The following is a 19,035-nucleotide window of genomic DNA, read 5'->3' as shown; positions in this document are numbered from 1 at the left end:
CTCAAATAGACACTCCGAAGGCATCAGCCACGGTGCCTTGGCCCCCGGCAACTATGCCTCTGGCCCTAGAGGTAGCGCCTCTAGCCCCGGTGGCACCTATAGCTCCAGAAGCTGCTCCATTGTCCACTCCTCCGCTGTCAATGGTTACCGATGAGGTCATTGACCTCGAGGTCTCCCCTCCTCGAGATAAGGGGCCCTCTCAGAAGGGACAAGACACCAGAGGAAGCAATGGCTCACAAACAGTCGTGTTAACATTAGAGGAACCATAAAGATTACGGAATTCTTGCGAAAGTTGCAAGTATTGAAAATCCTCTACATTCAAAACTCCGGGACTGTCACTTATGGTATGCATAGGAAAATTTGGAGTATTGAGAAGAACATAGCCCAAGTACTGCTTGAGAGCACTCAGTGGGGTGGAACCTTCTGTGGAAACCGATATAGTGGGGTGATAATGGGAGCATTAATAGTGGTAGAAATATCTAGAGTGCGAACACCACTGGGTGGCAGAACAGATGACACGACACTTGAGGGATCGACTTCAGTCGAAACAAAACTTAGAAGTGGGGCAATGGTAGTAGAAACTATGATATAATCTGATGGAGGAATGCAGCTCGGCTCTGGTAAAGAGGCATGAGCGATATTTGAGGAAAATGGATGAAGATAACTTGACCCAGTAAATGGTCGGAGTGGAGGAGGAGAGCTTCCAGAGGAGGAAGCTTAGAGGAAGGAGAGGAGCTGCATAGACTATGAGGTAAGGAACCGGTGGAGGAAGCTGAAGGGGACATTCCATATTTGCCTTCAGAGATGGAAGGAAGTCTGACACACTTGGAGGCTGGAGGGAACTCAGACAACACAGTGGACACAGATGATAAGGAAGGTCATTTTTTTTTCTTGACTTGGAACTAGAATCCTTAACACTTTTACCCTTGTTCGTAAGAGTTTTACTCTTAAAACGTCGAGTGTTTTGAGGTGGGGAAATCGTGAATTCTACTATGTCAAGATGAGTAGCAATGCTTGATACGACTGCGAGAGAAGATCAGTACTAGTGGAAGTGATTACCGAGGTAGTGAGTGGGTCGACAGTCGACGAAGGATCAGAATGGTCATTTAATGAATGAGAGAAAGAATGGGAGTGCACATGCACAAGATCACCTTCAGAGCCAGAGCTCGCCTCTTGAGCACCGACAGTCTGCGCATAATCAGTTGAGATTAAGTGCTGCAGTGTAGAAAGTTGATCTAGAGGAAATGAAGCATTGTGAATGGAATTGGGGTAGTCAACGTAGGACTATACACACGCCTTATACTTTTTGAAGTACTGTTGTTCTAACTGTTTGTCATGGTCAACAAGAAGGAAAGTAGCTTGGCGGTCAATACTGTGTGGGAAGCTAACCCTAAACATCAAACCCTTTAGAGGATTCTTGCACAAACGCTCGAACGGAGTAGGGTCGTCTTTGTGCTCATGAATAATTTTGAGAAACGGAGTTGGGACTCATGCTGCTCAGACTATGTGACATTGGAAGGCTGTTGAATTTCTAAAAAAGATAATAACAAGTTGAGAATCAAAGAAAATTGACAATAGAAGATCGTAGAAGAAATACAAATAAAAGGAAATAAGAGATGAGAACAAGAACGAACCTGATTGGAAAACCCAGGATAGACTAAAGATATCCTTAAGCACGTAAGGAAGATATCATTCTCCGCTGACCACGAAAGGAAGTTCATCCCATTCCTTGTTGGATGGTACACGATCTTTGAACATTAAACGTTTCCTCCTCGGAGTAAGGTAATAAGTGTTGTACGAACGACCATCCAGACTTCAAGAGTGAACAGTGTGTGAGAAGCGATAAAAAACATCCTAAACATTAATAGATGTTTTGTAAATGGGGTCGATCATAGCAGCATCGCACACTGATTGAGTAACATTCGGTACAAGTTGCATCAAGTGGATGTTTGTAATCGCCAACAAGTGAATTAGAATGGGGAAGCGGAAGCTGAATCAATTCCAAATGCTTGGAACCCATGATGATTTGGTCTGGGGCACAAATACCCTCAAAATGCCATTTCTTGATTTCTTCCTTAGTGAGACGGCGGATTGTGATGGTGGGAGGAGTGGTGCGTTTGTGTTGAAAATCGGAGCATGCCTCATCATATTTCTCTGCGAGAGTCTTAGGGATTTTGGCAGGATTAATGGGCGGAGACAAAGATGAAGCGTTAGTCGAAGACTTGCTAGAACGTTTCGAAGCCATTCTTGAACGATTGCTATGAGGGAAAGAAGATTTGGAACAGATTAAAGATGGAATCATAAAATGTCAAGTCGAATCCAGAGGATATAAAAGGAGAGGAAACCAAGTGATAATCAAAGAATGAAAATTCGGGGGAAAAATAGAAAATTGAAGAAGAAAGCAAGAATGTAAATAGACGTGGCATTTATAAGAGAGAGAAACTTTTCCCGCATGATTGACTTGGGATTTGAAAGATGAGACTGATAATAAATGCTGGCAGGAAGTTTGCGCACACGTGCAAATAAAGGATTAAGTGCAGAAGAGAAAAACAACAGTTAGGATTTAAAATTTCCTTCATCCATTATCGAGTGTCTCAAATGGAAAAAGGCAATGGGAAATTGTATGGGAGAAATTTTTCCATAGTTGACATGATGACATAATTCTGTAATCAAGAATAAAAATAGTTGTTGATGAGCCCCACACTCAATTGATTGAATAGTTAGGTGAGCTCTGCGCTCAATTGATTAAATAGTTAGGTGATCTCTACGCTCAATTGATTGAATAGTTAGATGAGCTATGCGCTCAATTGATTGAATAGTTAGATGAGTTCTGCACTAAATTGATTGAATGGTTAGATGAGCTCTGCACACAATTGATTGAATACTTAGATGAGCTCCGTGCTCAGTTGATTAAATTGTTGATGGGCCTCGCACTCAGTCGATTGAATTGTTGAGGAGCCCCGCGCTCAGTTGATTGAATTTTTTATGAGCCCCACACTCAATTGATTGAGTAGATAGATGAACTCTGCGCTCAATTGATTGGATAAATGAGCGCTGGGCTTAGCTGATAGAATAATGTGATGAGCATGCAGCTCAGCCAATTAAGTAATTAGACGAGCATTAAGCTCAGTTAATTAAATGAACAGAAGAGCTCTGAGAGTAAATGGCAGAGCATTTAACTGAATGTTTGAACTCTTGGAGTCAAAGAAGAAAAGGAAGAATGAATGGTAAATAGAGTTGGACACGTGGACCAATTAGGATAAGTGTGCTAAACCTTGCTCTTTATTATTTTTCTATAAATAGATAATGGAGGGACCACATTTGGGATCATCGGGCTTTAATTCAATTAAAGTTTGTGAGGATTGAGGACGGAGAGAATGAACATTGTGCTGACTCAAGCATCAAAGTGTCTTTTGTAGGTACACTCCTTATGTTTTTTCTACTCATTCCATGGAAGAACGCATTTATGTCACTAGTTAAGCCAATAGAATGTGTAAACCAACAGTGATCATCAGCAATCCAGTGATTTCAAGTTAACAATCACAGAAGATTCATGTGGAAGATTTTGATAGAATCACACATCATCTTTCTGAATTTTCCCTTTATATAAATATATAAATTTCATTATAATTAATTTTTGTTATTGTTAATCATGTATATGCTAGATGCTTCTGCCTGTAATAATATGTAGTTCCGGCATCCCATTCCATTAGTTCAACCCATTTTTAGCATTAATATGATAAAACTCCAAAAGATAAAGAATGGAGGAACATAATCTCAACATTGAGTATTACCAATGTCTTTTGTGGGGCTCAATTATATTAACCACAACAATATCAATAAATTGAAGTTTTTATTGTAAACTTTTAAGTTTTTTCTAACTTTTATTTTCTTCTTATGGATGATTAGTTGAATTTTATCAACAAACTAGTTGTGATTTATGATTGTGAACTAAGGTTTTTTTCCCCAACAAATGACTAAGAGCACTTCCAATAGATGATCTAATCTATTTACTTAAGTATACCACTAAAACCTTACTTTTTTTTTTTATTTCACATCAAATATGTACATTACATCATCCGTCGTTTTCTATTTATTCTCTATATTTTATCTGCATTATTTAAATATTAATTTTTTTATATATTAAAAATACTAAAATTAGAATTAGAAAAAAATAAAAAAAATATATAATATAATTAATATAGAAATTAAAAGAAATAATAATAATAAAATAATTTTAACTCAATGACTAATTGTAATACATTATAACTCAAAAATAACTCATTACGGTAAAAAAATATCAAAAATAACTCAAATTTAGCTGTCATATTGATTATTTTTACTATTCTTCTAAACATTATAAAAAATTAATTATGACTGATCTAAGTGCCAACAAATATATATATATATATATATATAAAATTGAAAGGAAAAGAAGGTGTGTTGTAACCATGTATTTAACTTTTTGTTTTCTTCGTAAATTAAAAATTGCAATTCATACTTAAATATTATTACGTTGCCTGCCTCTGCCAGGTGTCGTTTGAATCCTCTGCCTACCACATGCTGCCACGTGAACCTTCATGCACCCTCTTTCATTCATGGGATTTTAACGACAAATTCAATTTGGTAAATAAAATAAAGCAAAACAAAAAATATTAGTGGACAATAAAAAGAAAAAGAAAAAATCATAGAAAGCGACACTAAATGCCAAGTAAATGTTAATGTCAGTTGTCATTGTTGAGCATGGGACCTATCGTGACTCTCCGAGCGTCTTATAAATGAAGCCCCGTAGAGACTCCGTCGAAAAACGCAAACCAACAAACAATACCAAAAATCAAGCCGCGGCGGCGCCGCTACCACCACCTTCATCGGCATATTCTTCATTACCTTTTTTCCGTACGGACGCAATCGAAGACGACTGCCGTGGTGGGGGATTGTATCGAAAAGGCATAATAACCATCACTATGGCCGGGCAGTCTCGAAAATGGATGATTCTAGTGGCGACAATATGGATTCAGGCGTTCACGGGAACCAACTTCGATTTCTCGGCCTACTCTTCGGTGCTGAAATCGGTTTTGGGGATTTCTCAGGTGCAGCTGAATTATCTGGCCGTGGCTTCGGATATGGGGAAGGTATTTGGGTGGTCGTCTGGGTTGGCCTTGATGTATCTGCCCTTGTCTGTTGTTCTCTTTATATCTGCTTTTATGGGTTTCATTGGCTATGGACTTCAGTGGCTTGTCATTAGACAACTCATAACCCTGCCTTATTTCCTGGTATGATATTCTTACTGGTCTCCTCTTTTTATGTTTTTACTTTTTATTTAGTGTTCACTAAGTTATATTCTATATAATATTTGGTGATGAACTCGTGTTCTTTACTTTTTTAAAAAAATAACAGATGAAATTCCTCAATTTTATATTTATATGAAATTTAGTCCTATTACTAACTTTGAAATTTGGGATTTTAGTGTTGCTCTAGTTGGAGGTGATCATTTAAAATGTAAATTGTTTATTATTGTTCTCCATTTTTGTGCTAGTGGCAGTGGCAGTGGCATTGATTTTTTTTTTTTTTTAATTTGAAAAAAATATCGGCCGATTTACTTCTTTTTGCTGGTCTTTCTTTCCTTTTTTTCTTTATTCATTTTTGTATTGGCATCTAAATCATGACGTCAGACGAATGTTTGGTAACAAGAGGTGACCGCTGATGTTTTATATGAATTTAGTAGTTAAAAAAGTTTCTATATTTTCTCTTAAAAATGTAATACACTGAACGTTTATATAAATATAAATAATCTAATCGAAAACGAAAGCTTCTTCATTTAAGTTTAAATTAAACCCTACAAAAACAAAATATGTTTTAAAGCAAAATTTGGGTAAAGATATATAAATATAAGAAGCTTCTTAACTATCGGTATTACTTAAAAATAAGTTAGGCGTCCAAGTTACTGTTTATTTGGAAATTTTAGAAAATAAGTAAGATCTGAGAAGTGTCTAAAAAAAATGTTCATAGGATCAGAAAAAAAGTAATACCACTTTTATATATACATATATATATATAAATATGTTGTTAAGGGTAAAGAGGTAATTCAATTACTTCTAAAATTGAAAAATTCTTATCTAACCAACTAACTCTCAAAGTTTTGCTAACCACACACGTCGGCCAAAATTTACACGGACCATTTCTAGGGCCTTCGTGAAAACACGACTCCCCAAAGCTTTTGGGTCGGGCCCAATGTTACTGTCTTCATTTCCGTCCACTCCATTAGCCCCAGTTTATATACATCTATCTCTTTTCAGCGAAAATGACCCACAATTATACCTTTTTTTTTTCCTAAAGTAATTTGATAATATAATTAACTTTCAGCAATTTAATGTCTATATAATTAGAAAAGTTTATAATTGCCTATTTTAATCCAACCAAATGACTTCCTATTTGCTATCTTATTTTTTCGTACGAATAATTTTTATAAATCAATACAAATATTATTATTTTGTGCTTAATTTTATTCTTAAAATCAGTCTCTGGCTGACAAGTGATAAAAAAAATACTTTGATTTTCTTTTTTGAATAATTTTTTTTGAAGGCATGTGAAATATATTTATAGATTTATAAATGGTTTATATAAAAGTAAAATATAGGCGAGGGAGAAAAAATAAATGGGTGCCATCCTTTTCATATTTTGTATTATAATTCAAGGAATTTAAGTCATTTAAAAATAGAATATATTATACTAAAGTTAACTGAATACTATTTTTTTTATTAAGAAATTAAGTATTTTGACATTTTTGAGGATTAAAGGTTAATACTCTTATTCATGCAAAGCAATAGAGAATGTATGTATATTTATTTAGACATGTATTTATTGTACCACAACTTCTTTTCCTCACTTCAATATCACATAGTATTGTAATAGCTAACAGGTCTAGTATATTTTGTATTTATTTTATTTGTCTGGTTAAATAGTATATAAATAAATATATATGATGTGTGTTTTTGAATGATTTAACTTTTTTTATTAAATTTTAATATACTACTTGCGATATAGAAGTTGTTATCAAGTTCCGGTACCGTTTTAGCTTGTTGGATCTATCTTGGTCGATTAACATTTAGTTCTGCGACGAATGGTGGCTGGCTGTTAATATGTTATTGTGGGAAAAATATAAATAATATAATTGATAAAACTACTAATAAATGAATTGTTTGACACAGTCGTATAATGATAATGAAGTATTCTCATCTAACCCACCTAAAATAAATCGTAGAACATAGAGTCTGACGTTTTACATTAATATTCGCAAGAAAATGAAACTAGTTTGATACTGGGTATTATTGAAATATATTACCATGTAAATAGTGTAATTAAAAAAAAAACCACTTTTAAAGTGGTACAGTAAAACGTCTCCAAATTATTAAGGTCGCGACTTGACAAAAATATAATTTAATAAAATATTAATTTATGGAGATTATATTGTGATTTACAAAGGTGTGTACTTTAATTCTCATGCATTATTATTGTTAAACGTTCTAAGTAAGTATTAGAATAAATAAATAAAATAATATAAATTTGCAAGTACAATATGCATTTAAGTTGTGGCATAAAGGGCGATGTTTGCACGTGAAATGAAGTTGGGTAGAAGAAATTTCCCAGCAACCACGTGCCTCTCTCACGTACCACAGTATATGTTTTCTTGGTAACTTCATTGCTTTTGTCTGTTTCTTAATTTGTTCAATCTTAGTTTCCATCTCGTGTTACTTCTTCTATAATTGTTTTTATTCTTGCCCGTATTTTGTTTCTTTTTCTAGCGAGGAAGGTTGGTAGTCCTTTTGAGCATGGTACTTGGATTCGAAAACAAATAATAGAAATTCGCCAATAAAAGAGCTAAGAGTAGTCGAGTTCTTGTGACCGCAACTTCCTCTTTCAATGAGAAACAACTAAACTAACCACTAAAGTAGTAGGCCCCGCTCCTGTCTGTCATCAAATTTTTCAAATGAAAGTAGCAACTATCATGTCATCAATAATAATCGGGCCAAATAATTATAATTTGCTGATTTAGAAGTGAAATTATTAAATTATATATTTCACATTGGATCTACAATGAATTCTATTTTTTTTTTCTGTTTTTATGAAGCGGTGAATTCTATTACTTGAACTTATAGTTCTTCAAATCTTTGAGTCAAAATTTAATCGTTAAATTCTATTTAAATCAATATATAGTTAACTAGACAGTTAGCTGTTGTTATAATATATCTTGTTTAACAAAATGTGATTTTTTTCAGTTCTATCCCCTAGGGAAACAATAAACTGACTTAATTTATTGTTCCAGTATTTTATAGAAATATGTCCAGGCGAATATACATACATAAAATTAAAGTATGGTGTATTGATACACACACACAAACATAATAGTCATATACGGAAAACTTAGATGAGAACTCTCTCTGATATATCGAACAATGGACAAATTTCAATGTACCACAGCACAATATCAATTTAATATTTTCACATTTATGTTATTATTCTGTATAGTAGTGTAAATTATTTACATTATTATTTTTATCTATGAAAATTTCTAAAGTAGATTGATTAACGTTGAGCAGTGTTTTACAACATTTTTCAGGTGTTCCTTCTTTGTCTGATGGCCGGTTGTAGCATATGCTGGTTCAACACAGTGTGCTTCGTTCTATGCATTAGGAATTTCCCATCAAACCAACCTCTTGCAATATCACTTACCGTAAGCTTCAACGGCGTGAGTGCAGCCTTATACACTCTTGCTGCCAAAGCCATCAACCCCTCTTCAAGTCCTTTGTACCTAATTCTCAATGCTGTCATCCCTCTCATCACCTCTGTGGCTGCTCTCATCCCAATTGTCCGCCAACCCTCTCTAGACCCTCTTCCACCTGAAGCAGTCCGCCGCGACTCGCTCATTTTTCTCATTTTGAATGTCATAGCTGTTCTAACTGGCGTTTACCTCCTCCTCTTTGGTTCAACAACCACTCATGATGTTGCCACTGCTCGTCTCCTCTTCGGCGGTGCCATTGTCCTCCTCATCTTCCCTCTTTGTATCCCTGGTGTTGCCTACGCTCGAGATTGGTTTAAACAGACAATCCATTCGAGCTTCCGTCTCGATGGCTCTGGCTTCATTCTTGTTGACGCTGATGATCTCGAGCTTCATAAGGAGCTCCTAATTCGTGAGGCTAGTAACCATGAAAATGGATTACTTGATCCATTGTTATGTAGTGACAATGGATTAGTGAGGAGTAAAAGTTGTGGCGGACAAAGCGGAGGGTGCTGTGAGACAATGATGGGGAAAGATCAGTTGGCAATGCTTGGTCAAGAGCACTCGGCTAAAGTACTTGTTCACAGGATTGACTTTTGGTTATATTATGTTGCATACTTTTGTGGGGGTACAATTGGCCTTGTTTTCAGCAACAACTTAGGACAGATTGCGCAATCGCTCGGACAGAGTTCGAACACCACGACACTTGTGACGCTTTACTCATCTTTTTCCTTCTTTGGGCGGCTGCTTTCGGCTGTACCAGATTACATTCGCGGGTAAGCGCTCATAATGTGCATCTTTCTCCAACATAATTTTCTAGAACAAATTGCGTTGCTGTTATTATGTACACAAGTCTATTTACGAATACATTATACAAAACTTTGACTCGTGCAGGAAATTCTATTTCGCAAGAACAGGATGGCTGACCATTGCACTTCTGCCAACCCCAGTTGCCTTCTTCTTACTCGCGATGTCCGGAAGTGTGGTGGCGTTGCACACAGGCACTGCGCTGGTCGGGTTAAGTTCAGGATTCATATTTGCTGCAGCTGTTTCCATAACGTCGGAGCTGTTTGGGCCAAACAGTGTAAGTGTCAACCACAACATTCTCATCACGAATATCCCAATTGGTTCACTAGTGTATGGTCTTCTTGCTGCAACGGTTTATGATGCCAATGCGAGCTCTGGTCTACGAGACGTAGTGACTGACTCGATAGTGTGCATGGGGAGACACTGTTATTTCTTGACTTTCATTTGGTGGGGATGCATATCGATTTTGGGGCTAACTTCTAGCGTGATGTTATTCTTAAGAACCAAACACGCCTATGACAATTTTGAGCATAAACGTACCACGCAATTGTACTAGTTGCTTCCCATTGAGCCAATTTGGGTCGTGGATTAAATCATTATCCAATTAGCTTGATCCATTATTAGTACGAATCATTAACTTGTACATAATTTCTAATTTTTTTAATTCAAGCTCCATCCATTTTCTATTTGTACGGTTGTACCTCATATTTTGCTGTGAAAGAAAAGTGAGAAAGCTTTTGTTTTTTCATATTTTTTTAGACTTGCAGTCTACATTAATCGCAATACATGAGGGGAGTTCTAGTGTCAAAATTTTCCCATTCTAAAGCCAGCTTATCATTCTTTTTAACCGACTCAAGTTTCTCAGAGGGCTATATATAGCTCCGCCTCTTCGTTATTCATTTAACCCAGTTTTTCATTTTATATAATTTTAAGAGATCTTTGTATTGTGAGAGGTTTTTGTAACTAAGAGAGTTGTAGCACTAGAGTGTGTTAGAGTTCTTGGGGGTATTGTGAGCGAGTTGAAGTGTATGGTGTAAAAGAAGCTTTGGCTATAGTGTGTGCACAAGAGAACTAGTTGCTCGAGGTGAGATGAGTGATACCTCTGTACAAAGATGTGTAATATGATTTTCTATAGTAGACTAGCTCTGTTGGATGTAGGCAACAAATTATTATTGAACCAAGATAATCTTGGTTTGTTCTTTCCTTATTTGCATTTAAATTTATTTGATTACTAATTGTTTGAATTAAGTTCCATACTAAGTTTGAGTTTTAATGTTTTCTGCTGTATTTCGGGTCTTGGTGTTGAATCAATATTAACAAATTAGAGCCAAGTTCTGATCCTTAAAGAAAATCATACCAAGACTCAATCAAGAACTCATGGGCACAACAAAGGTTGAACTAGAAAAGTTTGATGGCACTGGTGATTTTAGTTTACGGAGAGAAAAGTTGAAGGGGTTGTTAGTTCATTAGAAAGTTTCCCAGGATGTTGGTGATTAAAAGAAATTGAAGGAAAAATATAAGAACAACGATGATGAAGTTGAAGAATTGCAAGAGTTTGGGAGAAGTTGGAGCAATTGTATGTGACATCTTTGGTGTGTCACAAAATAAATTTTTTGGAACGTTTATATGGATTCAGGATGTCTTTTTCCCTTTATCTAGATGCTAATATTAATACATTTAATCAAATAATTTTTGGTTTATCTATTATTGATTTTAAAATTGATGAAGAGTCACAAGCTGATAGCCCAGGCCCAATAGCTATTGACCCAACACAAGTCCATAATAGAGTGGGGGACTGGCTGAATGAAGCATCGGCTAAGGAGATACACGAACAGACCAAGGGAGTCCCTGAAGGCAGAGACGAAGCCGACTTGGTGCCAAACGACCATGGAAAAGAAGTGGTTACGCGTGGGACAAGGAAGCGCGTGAGACCTCGCTGGCTCCAAGAATTCGTTAGGCTGGAGAGGAGCTGAGGGGAATCGGCTTAACAGAATGATTGGGAAGGGAACTAAGCTGTTATTTGCCATTTTCATTTTATTTTCTGAGTATATCTACTGTTGTATTGGAAAATCAGAGGCATATGGATTGTTTTTAGCTTTTTGCTGGGAGTTTTGTATTGACTCGAACAATACTTATCAATTTACTGAGCTAACATTGGTGCTTTCATTGACTCTTCATTTTCAGAATGAAGAACGAGGAACTTGCAGCCATGATTCAAGCTCTGGAAGCAAATTTCCAGAAACATTCTGCCGAACAATTTGCCAGATTTACGGCACGATTGGATGAACAGGTGGCTCGTTTGGATGAGAGGGTCGACCAATTGCAATCTCCTTCGTCCAAACAACATGGAGGCAATGGAACGGCAAGCAGTGGGTTGGGTTCTCCGTCGGGGACAAAGCCGCCAGCTCCCGTGGACTCTCGGGATGTCAATTCGCTCCTCAAGGTTCTTCGAGTGAAGGTCCAGCGTTTTGATGGCTCAAACGTAGAGGATTGGATCTACAAAATCACTAAGTTCTTTGATCTGCATGGTGTGCTGCCAGAACTCAGATTAGCCATGGTACCATTTCACTTGGAAGGGGTCTCTTCGACTTGGTTTCAGTGGATGGAGAAGGGCGGTGGGTTTCCGGATTGGGAATCCTTTCTTCGAGCATTACGGTTGCGCTTCGGAGTATCAATTTACGATGATCCATTGGGTAGAATCGCGAAGTTAGTTCAGACAGGCAGTGTAGCAACATTTCGGAATGAATTTGAAACGCTAATGACTCAAATTTCAGGGGTGTCGGACAAGTATTTTCTGAATTTTTTTGTGTGGGGATTGAAGAACGAAATACGAAGGGAGTTACTCTTGGCCAAACCCGTGGACTTGGCAGATGCGATGGCCAAAGCTCAGCTGTTTGAAGACCGCAATGAGGATCTAGTGGGTCGTGCAAAGGGTGATAGTGGTCGTTCATCATGGTCCCCGAGGTTCATGAATCCATCCTCGCCAGTACCTCCAAAAGGCTCGGGACCTATTTCAGTAACTTCCAATGCAACCATGCCATCGTATTCCAAGGCTCCATCACCCAGCTCACCTTCTTTACCAGTTAAAAGGCTGTCACCCGCAGAATTGAAAGAAAAGAGAGAAAAGGGCTTATGTTTTACCTGTGATGAGAAATACAGTATGGGTCACAAATTTAAGAACAGGGTACTCATTTTGTGTGCTCATGGGGACGAAGAGGAGGAGGAAGAGACAGCCATAGGGGGTGACGTTTTGACAGACAACGAGGAGGGCCTCGCTGAAGAAGTTAGTCTGAATTCTCTTTCCAACGCCACTAACCCGCGGATTTTTCGGATTACAGCTTACCACGGTAAAGAACCATTGGAGGTATTGATTGATACAGGAAGTAATAATAATTTCATACAGGAAGCCTTAGCTGCTCGTTTGGGTCTGAACTGTGAAGAGACAAAGAGGTTTAAAGTGTACATGGGTAATGGGAATTCATTATGGTGTTCTCAGATTTGCAAAGGGGTGGAATTAATTTTACAGGGCCATATTTTTCAGGTTGATTTGTACATACTACCTATTTGGGGTTTAGATGTGGTTTTAGGAATGCAATGGCTTCAGACCTTAGGGCCTTGTATTCACGACCATAGAGCATTGACAATGGAGTTTCAGTGGCAAGGAGCAGTAGTGAAACTGGCAGGGTCTTCGGGTACCGCATCACATCAACTCTCTTTTTCTCAGCTTCGCTCAATGGTTAGGGAAGGCGACATTAGGGAAATGTTTATGTTGGCAGCCGACCCATCTTCGGTGGAGAACATTGCAGTAGAGATGTCTGACATTGAGGCTAATTTGCCGAGTATAGCCCAGGGGGTTCTCACTTCGTTCGCGGATGTATTCACGGAGCCGCGACAATTACCTCCTCACCGTGGTACCGACCATCGTATTTGTTTGAACTCAGGGTCACAACCAGTAAAAGTCCGCCCGTACCGTTACCCATACTTTCAAAAAGATGTCATTGAGAAGCTAGTGCGTGAAATGTTGAGCTATGGATTTATTCAGCCAAGTACAAGCCCTTACTCGTCACCAGTATTACTAGTCAAGAAGAAGGACGGCTCTTGGAGATTTTGTGTAGACTTTCGAGCGTTGAATAACATTACAATTAAAGATCATTTTCCCATACCCACCATCGATGAGTTGTTGGATGAATTGGGCGGGGCACAAGTGTTCTCTAAACTGGATCTTAGAGCTGGGTACCATCAGATTCGTATGGCACCACAAGATATCCACAAAACAGCGTTTAGAACGCATGAAGGCCACTACGAGTTCACGGTGATGCCATTTGGGCTAACGAACGCACCCTCGACTTTCCAAGCTACTATGAACCAGGTATTCAAGCCTCTTCTTCGACATTGTGTAATTGTCTTTTTTGATGACATTTTGGTGTATAGCAAATCTTTAGAGGACCATGGACAGCACCTACGAGTTGTTTTGCAGCTACTCCGCCAACACAGATTTTATGCCAAAGCCTCGAAATGCAAATTTTTTCAGTCTACAATCGATTATTTAGGCCATTTGGTATCAGCTCAAGGGGTCCAAGCCGACCCAGCCAAGATATCGGCCATGCTTGACTGGCCTAAACCTGAAACAATCAAACAACTAAGGGGTTTTCTGGGTTTAACAGGTTATTACCGTCGATTTGTTGCTCAATATGCATCCATAGCTGCCCCTCTTACTGATCTGTTGAAAAAAGATAAATTTCAGTGGAACACAAAGGCCGAAGCAGCTTTTCAGCACCTTAAAGAGGCGATGACAGACACACCAGTTCTAGCTTTGCCCGATTTCTCTCAGACATTTATTCTTGAAACTGATGCGTCCAACACTGGTATTGGAGCAGTCCTCATGCAGAATGGTCATCCCATTGCGTTTTTCAGCAAGAAATTGGGGCCTAAATTTTCCGGAACATCCGCTTATTTTCGGGAAATGCGGGCTATAGTGGAGGCTGTAACAAAATGGCGTCAATATTTACTGGGTCGCCACTTTATCATCCGTACAGACCATAAAAGCCTTAAGGAACTACTCTCTCAAGTTCTTCAAACCCCAGAACAGCAGCAGTTTTTACGAAAACTAATTGGCTTCCAGTTTTCCATCGAATATAAAGCGGGAAGGGAGAACTCAGCTGCTGACGCCTTATCTCGCCAACATGACAACACCACTTCGGTGCGCCTGGCTGCCTTTACAGCTGTCTGTTTCGATTTTTTGGAGGAATTGCGGGCTGAAAATGTCACTTGTCCTGACTTAAGGCAACTTCATACTCAGTTACAGCAGGGAGAATTGAATGCAGAAGACTATTTTGTTCAGGATGGGCTGTTATACTTCAAACAGAAATTGTATATCAGCGCTCATTCAAATTTGAAGCAACGGCTTTTACAGGAGTTTCACATGACACCAGTGGCTGGTCACGCGGGACCTGAGCGGACATTCTTGCGATTGAGCGCTAATTTTTTCTGGCACCACATGAAAGCGGAAGTTCGAAAGTTTGTGCAGTCTTGTGTAATTTTTCAAACTGTGAAGTATTCGCCAACTCCTCCTCACGGGTTGCTTCAGCCATTACAGATTCCGGAGCGCGTTTGGGAGGATTTAGCCATGGATTTCATAGTTGGGTTGCCCAATTCGGGTGGGGTGACTAATATTTTGGTGGTAGTTGATCGCTTTACGAAGTATGCTCACTTTGGCGCGCTGCCATCGCACTATTCTGCCACAAAAGTTGCTGAGTTGTTCTCACACATGGTCATTCGTTTACATGGGTTACCGAGATCAATTATCTCCGACAGGGATCCCATATTCACTAGTGCTTTTTGGCGCAAATTATTTGAGTTCATGGGCACCACATTGCGGATGAGTTCTTCTTACCACCCTCAAACGGATGGTCAAACGGAAGTCACCAATCGGTATTTAGAACAGTATTTGAGAGCTTTTTCCGCTGACAATCCCCGTAAATGGAGTACATTCCTTTGTTGGGCAGAATATCATTACAATACCAGCCATCATTCTGCGATCGGTATGACACCATTTCAGGCAGTATATGGCCGACCTCCGCCTACTATTCCAGCGTACACTAGGGGCAACACAACTATTCAGGCGGTTGATGAAGATTTAGTAGCTCGGGATGTCATCTTACAGCAGCTCAAACAGAACCTTTTACAAGCGCAAAACAGGATGAAGCAACAGGCTAACAAACGCAGGAGAGACATTACTTTTAGTATTGGTGACTTGGTCTTAGTAAAGTTGCAACCATACAGACAATCCACTGTGGCAAAAAGACTTAATGCCAAGCTTTGCAGAAGGTATTTTGGGCCTTTTCCTATCATTGCTAGAGTAGGTCCGGTAGCTTACACCCTTGCTTTACCCAGTGGAAGTCGAATACATCCCACTTTCCATGTCTCTCAGCTCAAACCATTTTATGGAGCATCTCCGCCTACGTCTTATTCCCTCCCGGAACTCAACATCAATAACAAACCATTGATGATCCCTCAGGCCATTTTGGCTACGCGACTGTTTGGCAATGAACGTACACCACAGGTGCTGGTTCAATGGTCCTTGAGCGCTCCAGAGGATGCCACTTGGGAGAACTTTCGCGACTTCTGTCAGCTGTATAATCTCACCGACCTTGAGGACAAGGTCGTTTTCGAAGGAGAGGGAAATGATAGCCCAGGCCCAATAGCTATTGACCCAACACAAGTCCATAATAGAGTGGGGGACTGGCTGAATGAAGCATCGGCTAAGGAGATACACGAACAGACCAAGGGAGTCCCTGAAGGCAGAGACGAAGCCGACTTGGTGCCAAACGACCATGGAAAAGAAGTGGTTACGCGTGGGACAAGGAAGCGCGTGAGACCTCGCTGGCTCCAAGAATTCGTTAGGCTGGAGAGGAGCTGAGGGGAATCGGCTTAACAGAATGATTGGGAAGGGAACTAAGCTGTTATTTGCCATTTTCATTTTATTTTCTGAGTATATCTACTGTTGTATTGGAAAATCAGAGGCATATGGATTGTTTTTAGCTTTTTGCTGGGAGTTTTGTATTGACTCGAACAATACTTATCAATTTACTGAGCTAACACAAGCTATCATTTTGTTGCAGGCTTTACTCGAAGCATATAGATAAGTCAACTCTGCAATGAAATATGGCATGAATTCAATCTCATTGGATGATGTACTTGGACCTATCAAAGCCTATGAGTTCAGATTGCAAATAGAGAAAGAGAAGTAGAAATAAGAAGTTTTCTTACAAGAGGAAGACATTTAAGAAAGATCACAGGGGAAGAGATTGCAATAGACCAAAGGATCACAACAAGTCAACGTGGAAATCTCCTGCTCAATCAAAACCAAGAGGACATGAACTAAGGAAATGTTTTCATTGTGACAAGAACGATCATGTGAAGAGATTCTATTGGGAACTCAAGAAGAAATGAAGGATGAATCAAGTCAAGAATCAACAATTGTAGCTTAAGCAAGTGACGACTTAGATGGAGAATTATTTGCAATTTCAACAGAAGGAAATTTAAATGAATGGATATTGGATTTGAGTTCCACATACCATATGTATCTGAATAACGAATGGTTTCTTGAGGACAAGACTTGCAAAGGCAAAGTTTTAATGAGAACATGTTCTATAGAAAGAACTGGCACAATGTCTTTAAAACATTTTGATGGAGCTGTAAGAATTCTAGAAAATGTTCGACATGTCCAAGATTTAAGAAGAAATTTGATATGGCTTGGAACCTTTGATGATGAGGGACTTGAATACAAGTCAAGCCATGGAACTCTCAAGGTATGTAAAGGGTCTCTTGTGATTATGAAGGCTATTAAAATGCATGGTTTGTGTTTATTGACAGGTATCACAATTTTGCAAGAAGAGGCAGTCTTTGCAAAGCATATTGATGAAGCCACTAAGTTATGGCATGTTAGAACGGGCCGTATCAATGAGCAAGGCTTGCAAGAATTGTACAAACAAAGGCTTCAGACAACAACAGACCAGGAAGTCTGAAGTTTTGTGAAACTAGTATTAGAGGGAAACAACATCGATTGAAATTCAAGCTCAGCAAGCATAGAGCAAAGCAAATTATAGGCTATGTTCATGCTAATCTCTGAGAAGATAGCCGTGTATCAACACATGAAGGTAAAAAGTATTTTCTTTGTGTGGTAGATGACTATAGCCGAAAGGTGTGGGTATATTTACTGAAAGAAAAATTAGATTTAGTTGAAATGGAAAGCATTAGTTGAAATCAATTTGGTTTAAGAGTCAAAACACTAAGAACATATAATGGCTTAGAATTTGTAAATGCTGAGTTTAATTTATGCAAAAAAACAGGTATAGAAAGGCATAGAATAGTAACTTATACCCTTCAACAAAACTGAATAGCAGAAAGAATGAATAAGACTCTTCAAAACAAAGTTAGATGTTTATTGTTAGGTGCTGGTTTGTCAAAAAGATTTGAGGAGAAGCTCTTAACACTGCATGCTATTTAGTAAATAGAAGTCCTAATAGAAAAATCAATTTGAAAACTTGTGAAGCATTATGGACTAACAAGAAACCAAGTTTGTCATATTTTAGAGCCTTCGATTGTTTTACTTATGCACATAAATATACTGATAAATTAAAGCCTAGATCAATAAAATGTTTGTTCTTTGGATATCCTGAAGATACTAAGGGATATAGGTTGTGTTCTCTTGAAGACAATCATTTTAAAGTAATAATAAGTTGGGATGTGGTATTTGATGAGACTAACTTTCCACACTTAAACAAAGTGAAGGGTGAATATGTTTGTGATGGAGGAGACAAAGATTCAGATGTGGAAAGGACTGAGTTTGAGGGGAGTTGCCCTTCAAACATTCAAAGAATCCAGAACCAAATGTAACAAAAAAAGGTGACAATGGGAGAATAATTTCAGAGGCTCGAATGACAGAATGTGAAGGCTCAAGCTCAAGTAACACTTTAGAAGCATGTGATGAGTGTGTATGTTATGCACTTATTCTTAACTCTTTTACTTTAATTTGGTATGTTTTCCTTAAGTTTTTATGTGAATTTGATGTATTTCTCTTAGATTTTCAGGAATGTGATTACACTACAAGAAAAATGCCTTTCAATAGCATTTCTAAAACGTTATCAATTAAAATACACAACTTTAAATCTAATGCTATGTGATGGAGCCCTATTATAGATACATGTACCATAGCATTTTATAAATATTATTAGTAAGATTTCATTACATCTTGTGCTTGTCATAACTACTTTTGTGAAGACCGGGAATGCTTATTTACGACAGCGTTTTTAATTGCTATCTTTAATGCTTTTAATGATATTTGTTAAACGTAATGTGAGCAATTTTACAACATTATTTACTTGTTATATAAGTTAATACTATAGCACTTGCCACGTTTTCTAATAGCGTTGATGACATTTGTAAAATGT

The 19,035-nt window shown here is 38.2% G+C and overlaps 1 protein-coding gene across 1 annotated transcript; it reads left to right on the top strand.

The window, feature by feature from the left end:
- Window positions 1-4,731: 4,731 nt before the first annotated feature.
- LOC133777406 (protein NUCLEAR FUSION DEFECTIVE 4-like) lies at window positions 4,732-10,271 on the top strand. The gene is made up of 3 exons (XM_062216974.1): window positions 4,732-5,273; window positions 8,618-9,552; window positions 9,671-10,271. The coding sequence occupies exons 1-3, from the start codon at window positions 4,779-4,781 to the stop codon at window positions 10,137-10,139; spliced, it is 1,899 nt and encodes a 632-aa protein (XP_062072958.1). The 5' UTR covers window positions 4,732-4,778; the 3' UTR covers window positions 10,140-10,271.
- Window positions 10,272-19,035: the final 8,764 nt, after the last annotated feature.

This window comes from Humulus lupulus, chromosome 5 (genome assembly GCF_963169125.1).
Source record: "Humulus lupulus chromosome 5, drHumLupu1.1, whole genome shotgun sequence".
Classification (NCBI taxonomy): domain Eukaryota; kingdom Viridiplantae; phylum Streptophyta; class Magnoliopsida; order Rosales; family Cannabaceae; genus Humulus; species Humulus lupulus.
Note: the sequence above shows the minus strand (reverse complement) of the source record. Positions and strands in the feature narration are given on the sequence as shown.

Coding starts and splice junctions, on each gene's coding strand:
- LOC133777406 (XM_062216974.1), top strand. CDS start 4,779: ATGAAGCCCCGTAGAGACTCCGTCGAAAAACGCAAACCAACAAACAAT. Junction 5,274..8,617: donor TAACCCTGCCTTATTTCCTG/GTATGATATTCT, acceptor AACATTTTTCAG/GTGTTCCTTCTTTGTCTGAT. Junction 9,553..9,670: donor GTACCAGATTACATTCGCGG/GTAAGCGCTCAT, acceptor TGACTCGTGCAG/GAAATTCTATTTCGCAAGAA.